At 42.3% G+C, this 20,121-nt stretch overlaps 1 protein-coding gene across 1 annotated transcript in view; it reads left to right on the forward strand.

Moving 5' to 3' along the window:
- Window positions 1–3,458: 3,458 nt before the first annotated feature.
- Window positions 3,459–20,121, forward strand: part of adcy2b (adenylate cyclase 2b (brain)) — a 73,137-nt gene continuing 56,474 nt past the window's right edge. The window contains exons 1-2 of the mRNA XM_026155644.1: window positions 3,459–3,844; window positions 18,108–18,305. Of these exons, the coding sequence (XP_026011429.1) occupies window positions 3,581–3,844; window positions 18,108–18,305 (462 nt within the window). The 5' untranslated portion in view covers window positions 3,459–3,580. The remainder of the gene's footprint in view (window positions 3,845–18,107; window positions 18,306–20,121) is intronic.

Raw genomic sequence — 20,121 nt, forward strand, 5'->3', positions numbered from 1 at the left:
GCATTTCCTCCTTTTTTTGATCTCCAGACAATTTTCTTGTTGAGGCTGATTTTCCATCAGTAGCTTGATTATCAAACAGCTTTTTGCTGCTATAGTGATGAAGTATAAGACAAATTCAGGATCAAAAATAGATCTGAAAACATAGAACTTTCTTGTAACACACTTGCAGTGCCTTCGAGACCCACCAGGGGGCTTCAGCTCACACACTGGGAGTTGCTGATCTATGTAAATGGGACTACATTTACCTATGTACTGTAAATTGGACTAATGGCTTAAGAGTAATGATTTGTCTTTTTCACCAACATCTGAGGACTGTTTCAGTGGTCCACATTTCAGTGGTGGGCATAATATACAGGCAGCATCTGCCAATCACTGGTGAATGTCCTGTAGCCCCTCCCATAGAGGACAGGTGTGTGTGTGAAGTAGGTTTCAGATCAGGCAGCAGCACTGCATCAGTAGAAGTAGGGCACTGCTGATTAAAGTGAACTGTGCTGTATATTAAAGACGTTTTGAACGTGGGACAGCTGAGTTGCATTTGGAACAAAGTGATAGTTTTGTGTTCACATTAATAAACATATTTAAAAACTGTTTATATTTCATTTCAGTCTTTATTAATTGTTGAGTGCACCACAGGACGTTTGTCCTTACATTGCATTGAAGCTGGTAGCGTGTCCAGAGGGGAGGCATGGTGTGGCACTGCACCCAACACGCCCCACCCAATAATTTATATCAAATGATACAAATCCAGTTCCAAAAAAGTTCAAATGTAAATTGAATGCAGTGATTTACAAAATTCATAAACTCATACTTTATTCACAATGCAATATATAAAAACATATGTTTAAACTGAGACACTTGGCTCATTTTCTATTTATGCCAGCAATATGTCTCAGAGAAGCTGGAACGGGGGAACAAAACACTGAAAAAGTAAGCAGTACTAAACAAGAAATAGGATTGCAGCTAATTAGATTAACTAATTAGCAACAAGTCAGTAGCATGACTCGGTATAAAAAGAGCAACTTAGAGAGTTTCTCAGAAGTAAAGATGGGCAAGGGCTTGAGAATCTGTAAAATATGGCATCAAATTTTGGAAGAATCTCACAATAATTTTCCTGAGAGTCAAACTGCAAAGACTTTGAACACCTCATCACCTACATTGGAGGCAAAGTTCCTAAATATACTGCTTTTCTCCTCTACTCAAGCAAGCACTTTGTTCTACATCTAAGAGCTATCAAACATACACATGCAGATAAACGCATCAGTGGCAACTCTTCGCCATGCAGACTGGAGCAGCGGGGATTGAGCTGACAACCTTCCAGTTAGTAGATGACCCGTTCTACCTTCCGATGCACAGCCATCCCATTGGTACATAACTTAATCAAACCGAGAATCTGGAGAAATCTCTGTGCGCAACGGACAAGCTGAAAATGAATAATACATGCCAATGATTTTTATGCCCTCAGACTGCACTGCATTGAAAAGAAGCACGGCTCTGTCTTGGAAATCCCTGCATAGGCTCAGAATCCAGAAATCACCGTCTGTGAACACAGTTCAACAATAAATGCAGGTTAAAGCTCCATCATGCAAAGAAAAAGCCACATGTGAGTATAACGCAGAAACACTACTGTCTTCTCTGGACCACAGCTCATTTAAAATGGACTGAGGAAAAGTCAACAGCTGTTCTCGGGTCACATGAATTAAAATTTTAATTCTTTTTTCATGTTCTCATTTAAGCCATCATGAAATGAAAAATACCCCAAAGAAGACCGGGGACTGTTGAGCAACTAGAATCCAACGTGCCGCTGCCGTCTAGGTCAAAACGAGCCAGTATTTTTCTGAAAACTATAAATTTAATTGGTTTATGCAGTCTATATGTTTTCTATGTTCTGGGCGGAATCAAGTAATTAAGTCATGAGTTTTTCAAATCAAAGTTACCTTGCATATACTGATAGACAGCCTATCAGCTCAGTCTAGCCAAGCTGCGTTCAGGACTGTGCAGCCTTTTCAGGTTGAATAAGTTGTTACCAGGTTTCCACTGGGTGGGTTTATAGTGGATGATTTATTTGTTGCTTTTGGGTTTCTTTTTTCATTCTGTTACTTTTGCTTTTTTTATGATTTCTAAAAATAGCCCTGAGTTCTGTGCACTGCTGGGCTTGTGTTATTATCAGAATCTGCTTACACATGCTCTTTCTGTTTCTGGAAGCTGTGGATTTGACACATTGAAAAAAACTGCATTTTTCTCACCTCGCATGAGGCTCGGAGAAGAGATTAAGAGAGAGGAGAGGAGAATATTGGGATTTTGGCTCGTCACATCTCATTTTTACTCCCACTGACACTCGCCCCTCTCAAAACTTTCACTCATTACCAGCCCTCCTACCCCTCCCTCCCATTTGAAGCACTGATCTCTCTCTCTCTTCCTCCCACACTCTCTCTGTCTCATGAGGTTTTTCCTTCCTGACTTTGTTTCTTCTTCCCGTTCCTCCCCCATTCTTTCCCCCCTCCGAGTGTTTGTCTTGCCTGTCCTTTTTATCTCTGTCACTGGCTGCTGGATGGTATTTTGTGCTTGTTCTCTCGACACTCCATCTCCTTGGTTTTGCACAGCTGTTACAACCCTTCTCACTTTCTCTGTCTCTCTCTCTCTCTCACACACACACACACACACACACACACACACACACACACACACACACACACACACACACACACACACACACACGCTGACACACTGTTTTTCTTCTTCTGCCAACTTCACAGTGTCTTCTTTTTTTCCTCTTATGTAAATGTCTTAAGTCTCTTTCCTTTTCTGTACCTTGTAAACAAAGACACACACACACACACACACACACACACACACACACACACACACACACACACACACACACACACACAGTCTTGAGTCATATACCACTTCCCTCCACATTATCTAATCTCACACATCACTATTCTCACACTGCTCTGGTAGGTACAGCACACACACTTTTAGCTCTCTCTCTATCACACGCGTTGGAACACCCTCTCTCTCTCTCTCCCTCCCTCCCAGTTACACCCCCCTCTCTCTCTCTCTCAGTTCCCATCCGCACCTCAGCAGAGTAACATGCTGCTTCGGCACAACTACATCTCTAAGCAGTGAGAAGAGACTGCTGCCAGCTCCCCATCAGACTGACCAGACACAAAGAGCAAAGCCCGGAGGAGAGGCAAGAGGTGAGAACCTACCTCCCCTCGAGTCTTCCCTCTCCGGAGCCTCTGACGGGAGGAGGAGGGATAGAGGAGAGCGCTCGGTTTCTCACTGTCCTGACTCAGTTTGGCACCTCGGGGCTGAAGGAGCGGCAGAGGATGCAGAGGAAGCTGCAGGAGCTGGAAAGTTGGCTCTGCTTCACTCGGCAGTCGATCTGTCACTCTGCAGCTTAGCAAACTTTAAAATAAATAAATAAATAAAGCAGAAGAGGAGGCGGTGGACGCTGGAGAGTGAGGAGGAGGAGGGAGAGAGAAAGAGAGGAAGAGAGGAAGAAAGCACCCTTTTCCTTGCGCACGTGTTTTTTGGCAACGAGGAGGCATCACTATCCATCCAGAGGAGGCTACCCATGTGGCAGGACGCTCTGTGGACCCGCGGACGCTACCTGCTGGAGAAGAGCGATGGAGGCGAGGGGCCTGAGGGGCCTGAGAGCCTGGGGGACGGGTGCCCGGGGTTCCAGGGTGACGTGTGCGCGGAGGGCGAGAAGCCCCAGGACTGGCTGTACGAGTCGTACTACCGAATGAGCCAGCAGCACCCGCTGATCGTGTTCCTGCTGCTGATCGTCATGGGAACCTGCCTCGCACTGCTGGCGGTGTTCTTTGCTTCGGGACTGGTGAGAGTGTGTGTGCATGTGTCTGTGAGTGTGTGTGTTAACAGGCTGTCTATGTGTGTGTCCTGGGGGAAGTGTTTTGACAGGATTTTAGAGGTGTGGTGAATAATCCACACAGCAGTCCGAGGTTAGTTTGAGTCTAAAAATAAACGCTTACAGAGCGAAAATGTTGTCATTGTTGTGTTTGAACAATAGACACACGAGCACGTGCTCTGTGTTATCAGCACAAATTCCTGCTTTTGAGGGTTTTTTAGTCACCACAAGGACAGATTGCTTATTAACGGAGTAATTTCAGCCTTTAGCCTTCTTTTTAATAATGAAATGAGAAGATCCATACCACTCTTGCACACTTGCCGCTTATTATTTCTGCCATGTGGGAAAATGTTTCTCATGTCAAGTGAAAGACTGTTTCAATCAGCCATGGTGGCGATATGAGTCATTTAGTAAAAATATACTGAATAAATATTTCATATTATTGTGTTCAGAGAAACAAGCGGCAGCAGCAGAGGGTCAACGAAAAAGAGACAGGACAGACCGGAGGGTCCTCCCTGTCTGAGTAAAGTTGCGTAGAGCAGAGTTAGTTTTATTTCAGCATTTCCCTTTTGTTTCTCTCTCTCTTTTTTGCATTAGTGTGTTATTTCGATGGTAGGGTGGGTCCTGTGTTTGAATCCACCGGCTGAGCGGGAATTTTGTGTGTGGAGTGTATGTTCTTCCCGAGAGGAAAGGGCTCTCTCCAGGTACCCAAGCATCCTCCAAAGGTCTAGAGACATTCTTGTTAGGTTATCTGGCTATTCTAAGTTAGAAGTAACTATGGATGGCTGTTTCTGTGTGTTAGCCTTGCAGCAGACCGGTGAAGTGTGTGGGGTTTGCCACACTTTTAGCCCCATGAGAGCTCACAGCAGCCCCACTGTCAGTCTGAAGTGGATGAGCAGAAGAAGATTAATGGATGATTAGATTTTTTTTGCCTTTATTAGACATGACGGTACAGAGTAGGCGGATAGATCCAAGTATCGATAGTATCAATACCAATGTTGATATTGATATTGGATCAATACTTGATGATGATGATGACTCGTCTCATAAATCATGACAAACCGCTCTTCCCCTAGTAATGGTATCTGCATTACACAATACTGTAATTACTTAGTATTCGATCGATAACAGATAAGGTCAGTATCACACAGCATGAGGAAATCAGGAAACTGTTTTGAGACAGACTCGCACTCGGGCTCATTCAGTACCCCTCTCAAAGTGTGTCACCTGCTCAACCAGCGAGGTGCCCTTCCAGACCCAGTTTTGCTGCTGACTTCTTCACGCTTTCTTTCAAAATCTTCACACATCTTTCTTCCTTCATGATTCCTTCCACAGGTCCAGACGCATTGAAGCGTCCGCACAGCAAAATACTTCCACCACCGTGTTTCACTGAGGGTACGGAGTTCTTTAGGTTATACACCTTCTTTACGCAAATATAAGCAGCATCTCTGTGGCTAAATAGTTCTATTTTCATCTCATCTGACCAAACTATGCGCTTCCAGTGTATTCCACTGTCGCATAATCTTTCTCCAGGTTGTATTTAGCTCACTTCAGTCTGGCTTGAAGGCGTTTCTTCTGCAGAAGTGAAGTTTTTCTTGTTCTGCAGCCTCGCAGGCCATTCCCGTCTTCTTCGAGATTACAATTCCCAACTTGGTTAAGTTGTTCACTCGTGTCTTGCCAGTTGTTCTGGGTTTTTAGGCAAATCTCTCACTAGTTTTGAGTCTTTGAAATCCTTCACTTCCTGCCTCTGCCAGGTTTGTCCTGCACGTCGTGGCTTTCTTTGAATTTCTTGATGTTACAGTTGGATATCCAGCTCCTGCTTTGTCAGCATCAATTATTGTTTTTCTCAAGTCCAAACTGATTTCTTTTGTTTTTAGCATGATGCTTTCACAAGTGACAGCTCAGACCCTTACTAAAGTATTTATACTGTTTGTTAATTGGAAGATAACAGTTTCTTTTCAATTTATTTTACAAGTTTTCACAATTACAAAGTTAAAGCACATCAAAGCACAGCAGTGCTTTGTGCTATGGGCCAATAAAAAAGATCAGATTTTCAGAGGGGGTAATGATAGTAAAAACAACTGGTAGTTTTTGTTTTTTGTGCAAACAGAAATATTTTATCATGACTCTTGGTTTATTTGCACATAAGCTGACATCGTTATTTCAAACTTTAACCATGTTTAATATGGTCACCTACCACTGTAACAGTACATATACATATAGGGGAAAAACGTAGGAAACACATAAAAGGTCCCATTCAGGTGTGAAATTCATAGAATTTTAACATAAATTCAACTGAAAAATCAAATGTAGCTTGAGCTAAAGCTGCCACAAAAAAACACAGCAGTCCTGTTCTTCCTCTCCTCGCCCCCAACCGATTGTGGCTGAGCCTGGTTCTGCTGGAGGTTTCTTCCTGTTAAAAGGGAGTTGTGCTCACAGGGGCTCATCTGATTGTTGGGCTTTTCTCTACATTACTGTAGAGTCTTTACCTTATAATACAAAGCACCTTAAACAGACTGTTGTTGTGACTTGACGCTGTATAAATAAAACTGCTGTATTTATAGAACAAGACACATCATTTCATCTTAATTATCTTGATATCATAATTGTTGAAATCAGAATGAAAATGCTATCACATTCCAAGTTCTAAGTCATTTATAATAAGAATAAAGAGTACCGTGGACTTTGGATTTCATTATGTTTCTCATTATCAAGAATCAGAAAGAAGCTTTATTCTCGGGATCATCGAAGAGCGCTGTGATCAGAAGAAGAGTTTTAGTTTTGGCATGAAACTGAATGAGACTGAGGTGGGGAGATGGGGAGCTGTGTGTGTGTGTGTGTGTGTGTGTGTGTGTGTGTGTGTGTGTGTGTGTGTGTGTGCGTGTGTGTGTGTGTGTGTGTGTGTGTGTGTGTGTGTGTGTGTGTGCGCGCGTGTGTGTGTGTGTGTGTATGATTACGTGTGGCAGCATAAGAGGCCGTGAAGCGGCACTTTAAATCTCAACGCTGGGTTTGCAGAGCGGATCAAGAGCACGATGACAGTTTAGTTCGCGGCTACGTGGGTGTTGGTGCTTTTGTCAAGTGAAAAGTGTTGTTTTGGCCACAAACACTCAACCATAAACACAAGCTATTGTTTCGCCAGCGCTGCCTTTGTGTTTCATGGAATAGCCGTACAAAAGCAAGCCCACTCATTGCTATTGCTGTTGTTGTTTGATAAAGATTGTTTTGCTCTCATATGCCCAGGACGGTCTTTAGACATTTGTTTTGCTCTCTAAGTAGCACCTCGACTCAATAATTGTGGGGGTCATTCTCAGTAGCACCTCCACCTTTATTGATGCCTTCTATTTAAAACAAATCAATAGAATTTATTGCACTCCCCGCTGGTCGATCTAATCCTCCAAGTTTCCTTTCCTTCTTAGGCTCTGTGCTTCACTGGTTAAATTACAACCCCGCAGGTAATTTCCCATCATTCTCAATGCAAATTGAAATCATTCATTTCTTTCCCCCCAAGTTTGCTCCTATTAAATAACATCCAAGCCTGTCTATAGTGATGAAGCGGTTGCTCAGCGAGGCGTGTGTATTTATTACTGCTGGAGCAAGAAGAATGGCAGGAATAAATAGAGGCTGGGTCTGAAGCTAAGAGGCTGGGCAGCAGAGAGAGGGGAGGATGTTGTTGTAAGTGCCGAGGCTTTATCAGTGAGCCGACAGAAACCCAACCAAAGCAGCGTTAATGCTCCCAAAATTGCTGCCCACTTTTATCTGTCGCCACACATCATGGCTGGAGTGGCTCAAAGTGCTGTTTTAAGAAGCCGGCCCCTCCACCCAGTTTGCGCAGTACGTGTGTGTGTGCTGGTATGTGCATATCAGCGATTGTGCTGTTTGGGTGTGTTTGTCTGAGGAAGTCTTTTTTAATTTCTGTCCGAGTAATTTTGAGAGGAAAATCATTCTTGTTCTTTCTGCCTTGAGGTTGTATTTTCTGTGGTGTGTGTCCTCCGTGTTAACCTAAGGTCATTCAAAACATAATTTGACAGTTTAATCAAAATCAATATTCCGTCTGATTATAGAAGATTGGTAATCTGTGAACTGTAACCGCTCTCATTGCTGCCTTGGTGCTCATCACTGATTCCAGCACTGTTTCTGCCGGCTCGTGAGCAGTCTGTTGATATTTTAAGTAAAGCAACAACACAGATTTAGTTTCCTTCTCGTTGACAGTTTGATCGATGGGAGGCAGTGAGGGAAGGGTGTTTTTGTAATGATGGATCACCAGCTGTTACTGGGAGAGAAGTAAGGTGACCGAGTGGAATGAAATAGATGTTGTGACGTCACTGACTAGGTGTGGTTGGAGCTACACAGGGTAAAAATAATCCACTAGACACAGAGACCTCAAGCAACAATGCTGCGAAAAATTGACCTTTTCTGAACTATATTCAATTGCTTGTATATTCTTGATTAAAGTGCCTTAAAAAAGATATAATCACAGTTAGATATAATTACACAGTCGTGGTAAAAAAAAGAAAAGAAAAAAAAGGAAAACATGTCCCCCAGTCAGTTCTAAGGTTTTAAGTACCAAGACATCATAAAAACAATCTGGTCTTCAAATTAGGGAAATTAGATCTCCCAACAAAGTGAGTTCACATAAACTTAAAATAAATCCATTTGGTTTGTAGAAGCCACCATGTTCCCAGGCTATCTTGAATACAGTGACCGAGATAGATATCGCCATTCTGACTAATCATGTTTTATGTGTGTGGTTAGAGACCAGCTAAGTAGTATGCCAAAGGTGGAAGAGAAGAGAACTCATAGGCAATTGCATGGTGTTGTGTGTGCACTATCAGACGCTGATCATACCTACCCTTTATCTTCTCCTTTATCTTACCTTCACCAAAGAAGCAAAGACAAGAAGGAAAGAGACAATGTGCCCAACATCTGGATAAAATATCACCTTCTTCCTCCTCACTTTAAGCTGAATCTCCTGAGCTGAAGTCAGGGCTCTAATACACGAAAATATGCTTATTTATTTCAGATATTTCCGCAGTTACTTCTTGTCAGCAGATTAGACATGGAGGTCTTAGAAGTGAGAAGACCCTCCCATCTTCCAGCAGCTGGTGGCAAACTGGCTATACAACAAGAACAGCTGGTTATAAGCTAATATTACACCAGCTAATGTTAGGCTCAAGTATTCTAAAAATCACACTTTCCCTCTGATAAAGTTTGATTACATTCTCACATCGTATTAGAGTTTGTTGAGTGTCTGAGTCTAACAATGTTAGATCTGCAGTGGATGACAATAGCCAACACTAGCTAACAGTAGCTAACAGAGGCTAACAATATCTAACGGTGCGTTCACACCGAACGTGATAGACGCGACCAGAGCGTCAGGTTTACATGTAAAGTCAATGGAGGAGCGCGATGAAGCGCGACTGAGGATCCCGCGAAAATTCAGATTTGCATCACGGAAACGTGAAATCACGAAAATGCACCAGTTGCGCGACTGACGCGTTTGAAGCACGAATAAAAATACGCACGGCAGTTTGTGTGGTGCATTTTGCGCATTCGTGCGTATCGCGTCTACCACTCAAGTTGGAAAAATCTGAACTCAGCGTCAAGTCGCGCCGCGACAACCAATCAGGAGCCTGGTTACATGAGGAGCTTCTTCCCGCAGGCGATACGGTCTCTCAATCACACCACCACACAGTACTGACCCACACATACAGTTCTTACACACACACTGGACTTTCTGGACTTTGGTTTTGCACAACACTGGTCACTATATTCTTCATTTCCGGTTAATACTTGTACAGCTGCTGTTATTGTGTATATATTTATTTATATTTAGATTTCTTCATACATTCTTATATAGTTCTATATTGTGTATTGTGTATTTTGTTGTACAGTTATTTTATTTTCAACTTTAATTTATATATTTATCTTTATCTTATTCTTCCCAGTTAAATTTACCCTTCATTCTAATTTGTGTTGTACAGTTATTTCATTTTTAACCTTAATTTATATTCTATTCCTTCCTAGTTAAATTTACCCTTTTTAATTTTTCATATTTATTTCCTATCTTATTCATAGCCTTTTCCTTTTTTGTTCTCTTTAGGTCACGAGCAGTTGTCCAAGCATTTCACTACATATCGTACTGTGTATGACTGTGTACGTGACAAATAAAATTTGAATTTGAATTTGAAATTTGAATTTGATGCTCTGGCCTAGTTCAAATTGGCAGGTCCAGCCAAAGCCCCTCATTCTTCATTCAATATGGAGGAAAGGCTCATCAACGCCGTAGCAAACCACCCGGAGCTGTACAACACCAGCTGCTTTCTCTACCAAGAATTTTAATATTATTTCAAATAAATTTTTGTAATGACTAATGTCTCAGTTCTACTACACAGCAAATATTGGCACACAACTTGACACATGTAGAATTTATTTCATATTATACCAATGAAAAAATATACTACTATATAGGAACATAGTGAAGCCCAATTATTTAAGAGAGGTTAGTTTATTTTGGAGGCAAGCTCCATTTATTAAGAAATTTTTTAAAAAGGCAGGAACGCTTTTTAGAGGTTTGTGGGTGGCGGGAAGTCACTGGGACTTCAAATGAGCATATATTAGCACAGGTATCGATAAAGGACTACCATATTAAACACTTTTGCTAACCGCAGGCAGACGGACAGGCGCTCTGCAGGTGGGATTGAGCGCCTGTAGTTGGTGTTTAGGTGGGCAATGCTTGGACCGACGCGGGACAGCAGCTCCTCAAACTGGACGAGGGAAAGTCGGCGGTACCGCTGAAAGCAGCCGTCATCCAGACGCAGCTCCTGGAGCAAGTGGTGAAACTCACCAAACTGCTCACGTGTCTGGAGGACCTGATGGACCCAGGTATGGCAAGGACGTCCTTTACGCCGCTGCTCTGCTCTCCACAGTAAATAGAGAAAGGAGACTCTCTCTTCAAACGCTAGATCAACAGCTGCCATCTTGCAAACATACCATCTGGCACTACTTCATCCCACATGTCCGCTTCACGCGCGTGAAAATTGCAAATTGGTCGCGCGTTGAGGTGCGAATGTGCACGTGACCAGCTATGGGCGTCTGGTACTTTTTGGTCGCGTCTATCGCGTTCGGTGTGAACGCACCGTAAGAGAGGGTAGCAGTAGCTAAAAGAGGCTAACCACAGCTAATAGAAGGACAAAAAAAGAAAAAGAGCGATACTGATAGAAAAGTTCAGGATATCCCCAACAGCTAGGATTATGCACTTGAATTGGAAGGAAACAAAATTCAGTTGACTAGGATATGCAGTCTCCTGATATCTAGTGGTGAAATTTTTGATGCTGTACCCTTAACAAAAAAGTCAAAATGCACAAGCACTGTGTAAAAACCAACTAAACTATTAATGCTTGAGTGTGGGAAATATTCAAGACAGCTGCTATTATTCCTAGGAGAAGACAAAAGTGAGTGAATTCCCATAGACTTCCTCATCTAACTCGAGTTACTGACTGTGTTAGGGAAAATGTTCTAAAACACTTCTTCAGTAAAGACTCAGAGAAGAGAAACACACAGAACTTCTTGCTAGCAAGGGCAGCCTCCACTCTAAGAGACTCCAGTGAGAGAACTGCCCCGGTCTTTATTTTATACTCCATTGAGCGTATGTGTGTGTATGTGTGTGTGTGGGGTCAGAGTGTGGCCCCATAAACAACTTCCCTTAACCTGCTGGTCTGGAAAGTCCAACAGTTCATCTATATGTAAAGAAGCACTTAAACTAAAACAGACATAGCTACGTTAATCCTACCGTAAAGCAATAAGACAAGGTACGAGCTCTCATGCTCCCAGGATGTGGGGGTGCATTCCTGGGGTGCACACATCCTGTCACTACACAATTAATTATATGCTTCTAAGTATACATGGTTAAACATTTCCTAATACAAATAACTACAAACAGCATCCTACCATAAGCAAACTTATATCACTAAAAGATTATACTGACTACTAAATACAATTTTCCATTGACAGACTGACTGAACCTCTCCCCTGTGTTGTAGTGTTTGGCCCCTTTTTTCTGTCTTATTAGTGGAATTCTCTGATGCGACCTGCCATATAGCACAGATCGTCCAGAAGGCTATTAGGCTATTACTAAGCACTGATTAGCAAGTATGTGTGTCTGTGTGTTGTTTATGGATGTAGGTTGTTGGTGTTAGCTGACAGTGCTCCATCTTCAACTCTTGTTACTTCTGTCTCAAAATGACATCCACCCGACATGTCTCCCTCGTGATTGTGATAAATAAAGGAGTAATTCAGTTTGAGATACGATCTAGTCCTCATTAGCCCCTTGAGCCTTTAAACTAACATTAAATTTATCAGATTTATTTGAAATTCATAGTTCATCCATTTCCAGAGTTAAAGCAGAAATGCGACCAAGATTACCATTTCTTCATGGCTCATCTTTAAATAAGTGATCTTTTTTTACTCAGCTGCTGGGCCTCTTGAATCTGCAGAAGCATTTCAAACTGGTTTGATCCACTGAGCAGCACCGTCTCCCTGCTGTGGGCATCAGGCTTCTTTTTATTCTGCTGGCAAAATGACCATTTCTTCACTCGCCTCCGATGAATTCCTTCACCATGGTGCTGTGATGAACGGATGTAAGATCACACAGTTGAAGTAACGCAATCTCTGAAGATGAAATGAAAACAGTCATGACAGTTAAACACAACAAAAGCTGCTAAAGCGCCCATAAAACATCATTGCAGTGAGTTAGTGTCCTTTTCGTGATGGTAGGTCCTCCATTAAAGTGACTGTGACTTCACTCCAAACTAGCTTTAATAATGTGAACCATAAACTTTTAGGTTCAGCGCTGGATGTTCTGCAACCTTTGACCTGTTTGTGGAGAGCGCGTTAACATTTCTCTGTGCCGCAGATGGGCCTTCAAGGGAAAGGGTTGTTGATTATTGATGAATTTCATTACCAGGCTGAGAGCAAATTGAAGGAATATGCCACCAGTGCTGCTTCATCAGACAGTATAAATATTCAGCAGGCACAAGCACGTGGAAAGAACATACGCTGCCGCGATCGCAACACACCCTCTCTGGCCCCCATTTCTCCTCAGTTTCTTTATTTGGTGCATTTTTGTCATTTTGCTGCTGAATAATTAGATTTTTGAATCTTTGCGTCTCTTTCTGCCACTGTTATGTCTCCCCATACCCCTCCCCAGCCTTTTTCCCCTCCCAGTATAATAGCTGGATGAGACAGACTGGGTTAAAAAAGGAAATTATTGTTCTGGGTGACAATGCTGCACAATATAGCAGGCAGACACACCCCACTCCCTCTGTGCTATGTCAAGGGAAAACGCTTTAACCAGTTTCAAAGGGGTTTTAACAGGATTAGATGGCCTACGATCAGAAATGTGCAAAGTGCAGATGCTTCTTTCTGTCGATGTGAACAGCTGCTTCACTCCAAATGCGCATGTAGCGAGAAAGGAGGTCCCTCCCTTTTCTTTCTCTGTATGTCTCTGACTTGTGTGCGCATGTGTGTTTTGCGTGTGTTTCTAACGCTAAAAGAACCTCTGCTGTTGTAAGAGTTTGTAGTCTTGCTTACATTCTCATTAGGATTCAATCTGTGCTCCGGGCTGACTGTATAGCTGCCGTGGCGTCAGCAGCTGGATCCCATGGGATCCCTTCACCAGACCCTGACTCATGCTACCGCTGCTGCACCATGTTGCCACATTAATGCTGCTATCTTGGATTTGTTCTGACCGAATAGCTTCTGCTGTATTTTACCAAGCAGCTCGAGTCAATAAACTGTCAAAACATCCCGTTACTGAAGGTTGAGGCTGTGACATCTTGTTTTTTCCTTCTCTCACAGAAATTGAATTGGACGCGGAGAGGATCCAATGCGTTTCTTTGCCCACACCGGCGTGCCTTTTACTGTAAAATGGCTGACAAGTTATCACAGAGAGTCTCGCTCAATTATCATGCCGGACCTGTCAGTGTAATCATGACTCGACTAGAATAAGTTTAAATGGTTTATGTGGGCACTGGCTTTAGGATGGAGCCTGTGAGGTGTTTCACATCCTGCTCTTTGGGTGAATGATGGTTATTTTGTTGCCTGTTTTCCCCTCAGAGTGTATAAATTCTGAAAAGATGTTGCGGAGTGCTTTATTTGCACATTAGTTGCAGAGTGCACAGGCGGATTAGTAGAATGAGCTCTAGGAGGCTATGCACTCCTTTTTTTGTGGACGTTCACTCAGCACAATCAGACCTGCTGAAAACACTACTGTCATTATTTCTTGGTGCAGAGGCTCAGCAGCTAATCAGATCATAAGTGGCAAGTGAAATTTTTAGCAAAATATTAACTTAATTAGTCATACCTCTTCTGTAGGTCCAGGCCAAATTAGCCAGTGATTTTTTACAGCTAGGAATCCGTGATACATCCAGCAGGGAAAAGGGACAACAATCTAACAACTGTCTCTTGGCTGTCATCAGTCTTTAATTAGCATGACTGTGGAATTGGTATTAAAGTGGGCCATACACTTAGTCAAATAATGAATTAAGTGTATGTGCAAGTAATCTCTATGAGCCAAAAGCACAGGCTCTGTATGATTTCAAAGAGAGGGGGAAACCTAAATCTGGTCATCTCATTCAACTATTAGCAATTCAATTTAAGCCTTCTGTTTGTGAGAGACAGCCAATCAGAAACATCCATCCATCAATTTCCGGATCACGGAGGCTGCAGCCTAAGCAGAGAAGCACAGACCTCCATCTCCCCGGCCTCTTCCTCCAGCTTGTCCAGGGGAAAACCAAAGCATTCCCTGGCCACCTGAGAGATATAATTCCTCCACCGTGTTCTGGGTCTGCCCTGGGGCCTTGTTCTGGTGGGACATGCCCGGAACACCTCACCCAGGAGGTCCCCAGCAGGCATCCTTGTCAGATGCCCAAACCACCTCAACTGGCTCCTTTCGATGTGGAGGAGTAGAGGCTCTACTCTGAGCCCCTCCTGGATGGCCGAACTCCTCACCCTATCCTATCTCTATAGGAGATGCCAGCCACCCTTCAGACAAATATAATTTCTACCACTTGTATCCGTGATCTCGTTCTTTCTTCACCCAAAGCTTGTGACCATAGGTGAGGGTAGGGATGATCGACCGGTAAATCAAGAGCTTTGCTTATGCAGCACCAATTCGTCTGTTGACCTCCCACTCTGCCACCCCCCACTAACCAGAAACATAATGATATAAAAGGAGGGTGACTTTAAAGGAACTTTATATCATGCAAAGTTACTGTAGTTCAAGTCCAGTCCTCTAGAGGCCATTTTCTTTCATCCATCTATCCATATCCATTGCAGTAAAGTTCGGAGCTGGACCACTGCTGTGTCACTGAGGACTTCTTAAAAGATGATAAAATGCAGGAAGTGAGCTCTGGCAGGTTGGCAGTGGATGGTGCAGCCAGTTACTATGTGGAGCTGGATGACTAGGTTGTGGATGTAGCAGCTGGAGGGTCAAGGGAGGCTAGTTCGTCATCCTCTGGTTGTGGTTGTTGGCCAGGTAGGTAGCAGGAACAAGTGACTGGAAATTGGATGAAGCAGATGGATTTAAGGAGTTAAGGAGACTCAGATACTACTTACATCTGAGCAACTGCAGTCATCTTTCCGCTTTGCAGTTATTGGGAAAACTGTCCGAACTTGTGGGAGACTGAAGGAATTGTGGATGTTTGTTGATCTCCCACCCACAGGGTTTTAATGTTTGTGGATCCAAGAATCCAGGTGGAAATCTTACAGCACCACACAAACTCGTCTTTAAGCTCCCCAGAATGTACATCAACGTCGGCTGGGTCCATCATTCTGTCATGTTTGAGGGAAATGTGGACCCAAAAGCAGACCTTTGAGGCAAAGTAAAAACAAACAAACAAACAAAAAAACAAAAGTCCATAGAGGTCCAAACAGGTAAACACTCTGGGAGACAGACGTGACAAGGTACTAAGGCAAGTTGCAGCTTTAAATACACTAAAGGCTAATTAGAAACACAAGAAATGATTGAAGGAAACAAGGTACTAGTGAAACTAATCACTGAGAATGAGACAGGAGATTAAAAGTAAGAAAGTCTGAGAATATAACATGAAAAAAACAAGCAGGAAGTATCTTGATTTTCTGTATAAGTGGGTCAAAGTGCTGGGACCATGACATCACTATCTTGCTGCAGGATTCAAACCCAGGATGTTCATGCTGTGAGAAGACAGAGCTGACCACCAGGCTGGCCCTTCTAGAGTGCAAGGGAAAAAAATATGGAGCAGGAAAATGAACATCATGAGTTCATCATCATGTTCATCACGTATTATTCTCCAAATAATGAATATTGTTGCAAAAAAAAGTGCACTTTTTTCCCCTGAACTCGTATGTAGAAGCCTCAATATAAGCAGCAAGTAGGTTTGGTGAACCCTGCAGACTCGTTCCATTACAGTTTTTGTTGGATTTGTTCTAGTCTGCTCATGTTAACAATTATAAAAATGATAAATAAGACGATTATGAATCTACCTTGAATCCCATAACTGCATTCGGGGTTTTTTGAGTCTCCATGCTGAGAACATTTGACCAGAAAGGTAAAGATTGCATAAAGAATAAGCAAAAGCTGCATAAGCTTTAATGAGTCTCATATGAAGCCATTTTTCTTGAACCAGTTGTATATATCTGGCAGTTATATGAGCTCATTTGCACTTGATTTCACAAGTTTCTACAAAGAAGAATCAATATATTAATAAGGCATGTAATTGCACAAAGCTAAATGAGAGAAAAAAGCTGAACCACTGTGTGGGGGAGAAACAAAAGAAATTACGACTTGACGGGATGGACAGTTTTTGTTGCCTTTAACGTCTTGACCTGCATATATGCCAAATGAGGACGAGAGAGTGTTCTGTCTGTGTGGTGACAGCTTCTAAATGCTGACTTTGATAGTGTGAGCGTGGAAGTGATGCTGTAGCACATTCCCTGGGCTCAGACTGTCTGCCTGCCGATCTGTGCCGTCTGCTCGTCTGTTTGTGCGTGCACGCTGTGTAGTACCGCCATCCTTTTGAGGACCTAACATCATCACTAGCAAAAAAAAAAAAAGAGCAAACATTTTGTCAATTTGGAGTTAAGGTTGAAGCTTTTAGACATGAGTGTCTAAAACAATATCAGAACTCATCTGTGTGGTCTGGTAGGTGCTTCTTTGCCTTCAGGCTGTGCTCTGGTTAAGGGACATGAATTGAGAGGATGCCCCAATTTAGAACGGGTGCAAAATGGTTTCGGCCTCGAAGGTGAATTATTCCTTTTTCAGTACTGGCCGTTTTCAAGTATGTTTTCGGGTGGCTCATATTTTTTTGTGCGTTCCCACAGCAGAGACCTCCCATGTGAGACAGATCAACCCTGAGCCCATTTTTGTTTTCTGAGGTTAGGCAGGACAATGTTTGCAGATGATCTCTGTACCGAGATATAGGGACCAGGTGGAAGAGAGTGTGGAGAGGTGGAGGTACGCATTGGCGAGAAGAGGAATGAAGCTCAGTTGAAAGTGTGAATGAGAGGGAGGCTGATGGAAAAGTGAAAATGCAAAGAGCAGAGATAGCGAAGACAGATGAGTCCTGTGGTCAACCATCCAAAGCAATGGACAGTTTTAAAGAGAGGTGAAGAAGACATTGTAGGTATTATGGGGTGAGCATCAGGGATTAGGAAGAAGCTGAAAATTAGATTCAGTAACATTTTCTTAAATCAAAATCCGTCCATAATTGTGCTTACACATTAGTCAGCGTGCATGGTTTTGACCTATAGAAGAAGCAAACACACCGAGATCTGGTCATCAGGTCCCCTTCTCTTTAACGGAAGTGGTACCTCCTTAGCATCATTTTCCGATGTGCAGATATAATCCTATATTAAGAATCAGGTGGGGAGATGATATCAGATGAGTCACAGTACAATCAAGAGTTTGCCTCCTTAATCTTACTTTTGTTTCCTACCCTGCCTTATCTCTCTGTGTTTAATTTCGGCCGTTCCATTATGTGGTTTGGTGTAGAGAGAAAGAACTACTCTTTGCACATGTAAATCTCTGGCATTTTATCTGCATTGAGAACGGGGTTAGGTGAGATACTGACAGAAGTGGTCGCATTCTGATGCCACGGGAGAGCCAATTAGAGGTGATTGGTTAACCCAGGGCCAAAGCATGAATGTGTTCAATTTCACCAAACTCACCTCACCTCCAACCATCTCTGTCTCTCTCCAGAATACAGAAGACCACTTGACGTTCTTGATCACAGTGCCCACTGCGCTCTTCCTCTTCCTGTCCATCTTCATCCTCGTCTGCATCGAATCTGTCTTCAAGCGGATGCTTCGCCTGTTCTCACTGCTAATATGGGCCTGTCTGGTCACCATGGGTTACCTCTTCATGTTCTCTGGAGGGAGACTCAGCCCCTGGGACCAGGTAGATCGTTTTCTTTATTTTCTGTGTGAGTGTTCGGGTTGATCAACAAGAGTTCAGCAGATGGCTTTAAAATGTTTACAGCTGTCCAATTTGGAATTGAGAATCTTGTAAAAGTGACTTGAAGGGGACCCTATCATGCTCAACTTTATTTTGTATTGTGACTGTATTTTGTGATTTGTGATGATGATAATGCCTGAAATTGTAACTTGACTACTGAAGTTAGTACAGTAATGCATTACATTACTGCATTTCTGAAAAATGCAATGTGATTACAGTAAAGTGTTGTTTTGTAATGCATTACACCCAGCACTGGTTGACAGTCACAACAATGGTGGAACAATCATTATACTGGTAAAAATCATGAAAGGAAAGATAATAACACAGCCAGGTGTTTGAGCCCTGCAAAGAAAATGCATCAGCTTGAAGTCATATTTGGCAGATACGTTTTCATACTTTTATAAAGCTGAAGGATTCACACACTTCAGATTAAAACTTCAATATGAAATGGAAGCAGCAAAGCTTTTCTGCAGACTCTGAAAGACTTAATCAGATGCTACCTTCCTGTGAAGTAAACTAACTGGATATAAAAGATGGACATAGCTTGTACACTTAAAGGGGGTTTAAGTCCAAAATTCACACTTTAGCTCATTTAATTACATGTAGATTTTTCATGTAGATTAGTCACATAAGTACCATGAAAAACTTTAAATCTAATGGAATCTGATAAAATGTAAATGAAATGTACTTTCATGATTAGTTTACACCAAGCACATTTTCCTTAATGATTAATCAGTTGATTCAGTGTAAAGTTGATCATATATATTTCAATTTATTATTATTTTTATCCGGTCTTTAAGCCGTTTCGGGTCCAAACTTCACTTCTGGCCCCAAATTCAAAGGAACACTACGGCATCACTGAAAGTTAAAAACTGTCTAAATTCTTTAATCTTTAATAAAATCATCGGTGTGCCTGCTCTACCAGGTGTAACAATTAAGTTTAACATCCAGGCATCCATGATTATTACAATTTATTAAATTTAATGGAGTTAGACGTTAGCGGGGAGTTAGCTAGCTAGTTTCCACCCAAACATAATTTATTATGCTCTGGCTGAGAGATTTCTGAAAAAATTAAAACGTACAGCTCTGCTATCACTTCCAACATAAATGAAAACAAAAACCTAAACAGAAGTGATGTTTGTAGGGTTACTGAAGTTGGACTAGCTGGTAATGATGTGCTACGTGGTGGCTAGCTACAGAGCTATGTTAGCATAACATAAACACAGTAAAGATGGAGGATGAACGCTAACTTTTTTCCACTCAATTAAAGTTAACATGATTGCTCCCGAGAGGTTAGGGATAAATGTAATTGCATGGCACGATGCTGTAAACGGACTCAACTTTAGTCAGGAGAACAACTGAGATAATCCATCCACAATACGAGGTTAGTCGTTAATATACTGCTGCATGAGCTGGGCTCCCGTTACATCGTAAGGTTTTAAAAACTGAGCTTTAAAATGAATAGTGGTAATAAAAACTGAGAGAGGCCAACAGTGATCACTGACTTTTTTTTAAGGGCTTGTTCAGATTGAATAGAAGAAACAAAGCATTAAAACAAGTTAAAAACACAACAGCCTTAATAAACACAGAGTAGTTTGGACCCGGAAGCCAGGTTCATATGTCATCACTTAAGATTGGATAGCTTCAATGTTATTGAGGGTGAAGAATTATTGGGGTGAAGCCTATGTAAATGAGCCTTAAAGCTACATTTTTTTCAGATAGCCAGCAGGGGGCGACTAAGGGGGCCTCAAAGTCTGCG

The sequence above is a fragment of the Astatotilapia calliptera genome, chromosome 22 (genome assembly GCF_900246225.1).
Source record: "Astatotilapia calliptera chromosome 22, fAstCal1.2, whole genome shotgun sequence".
NCBI classification, from domain to species: domain Eukaryota; kingdom Metazoa; phylum Chordata; class Actinopteri; order Cichliformes; family Cichlidae; genus Astatotilapia; species Astatotilapia calliptera.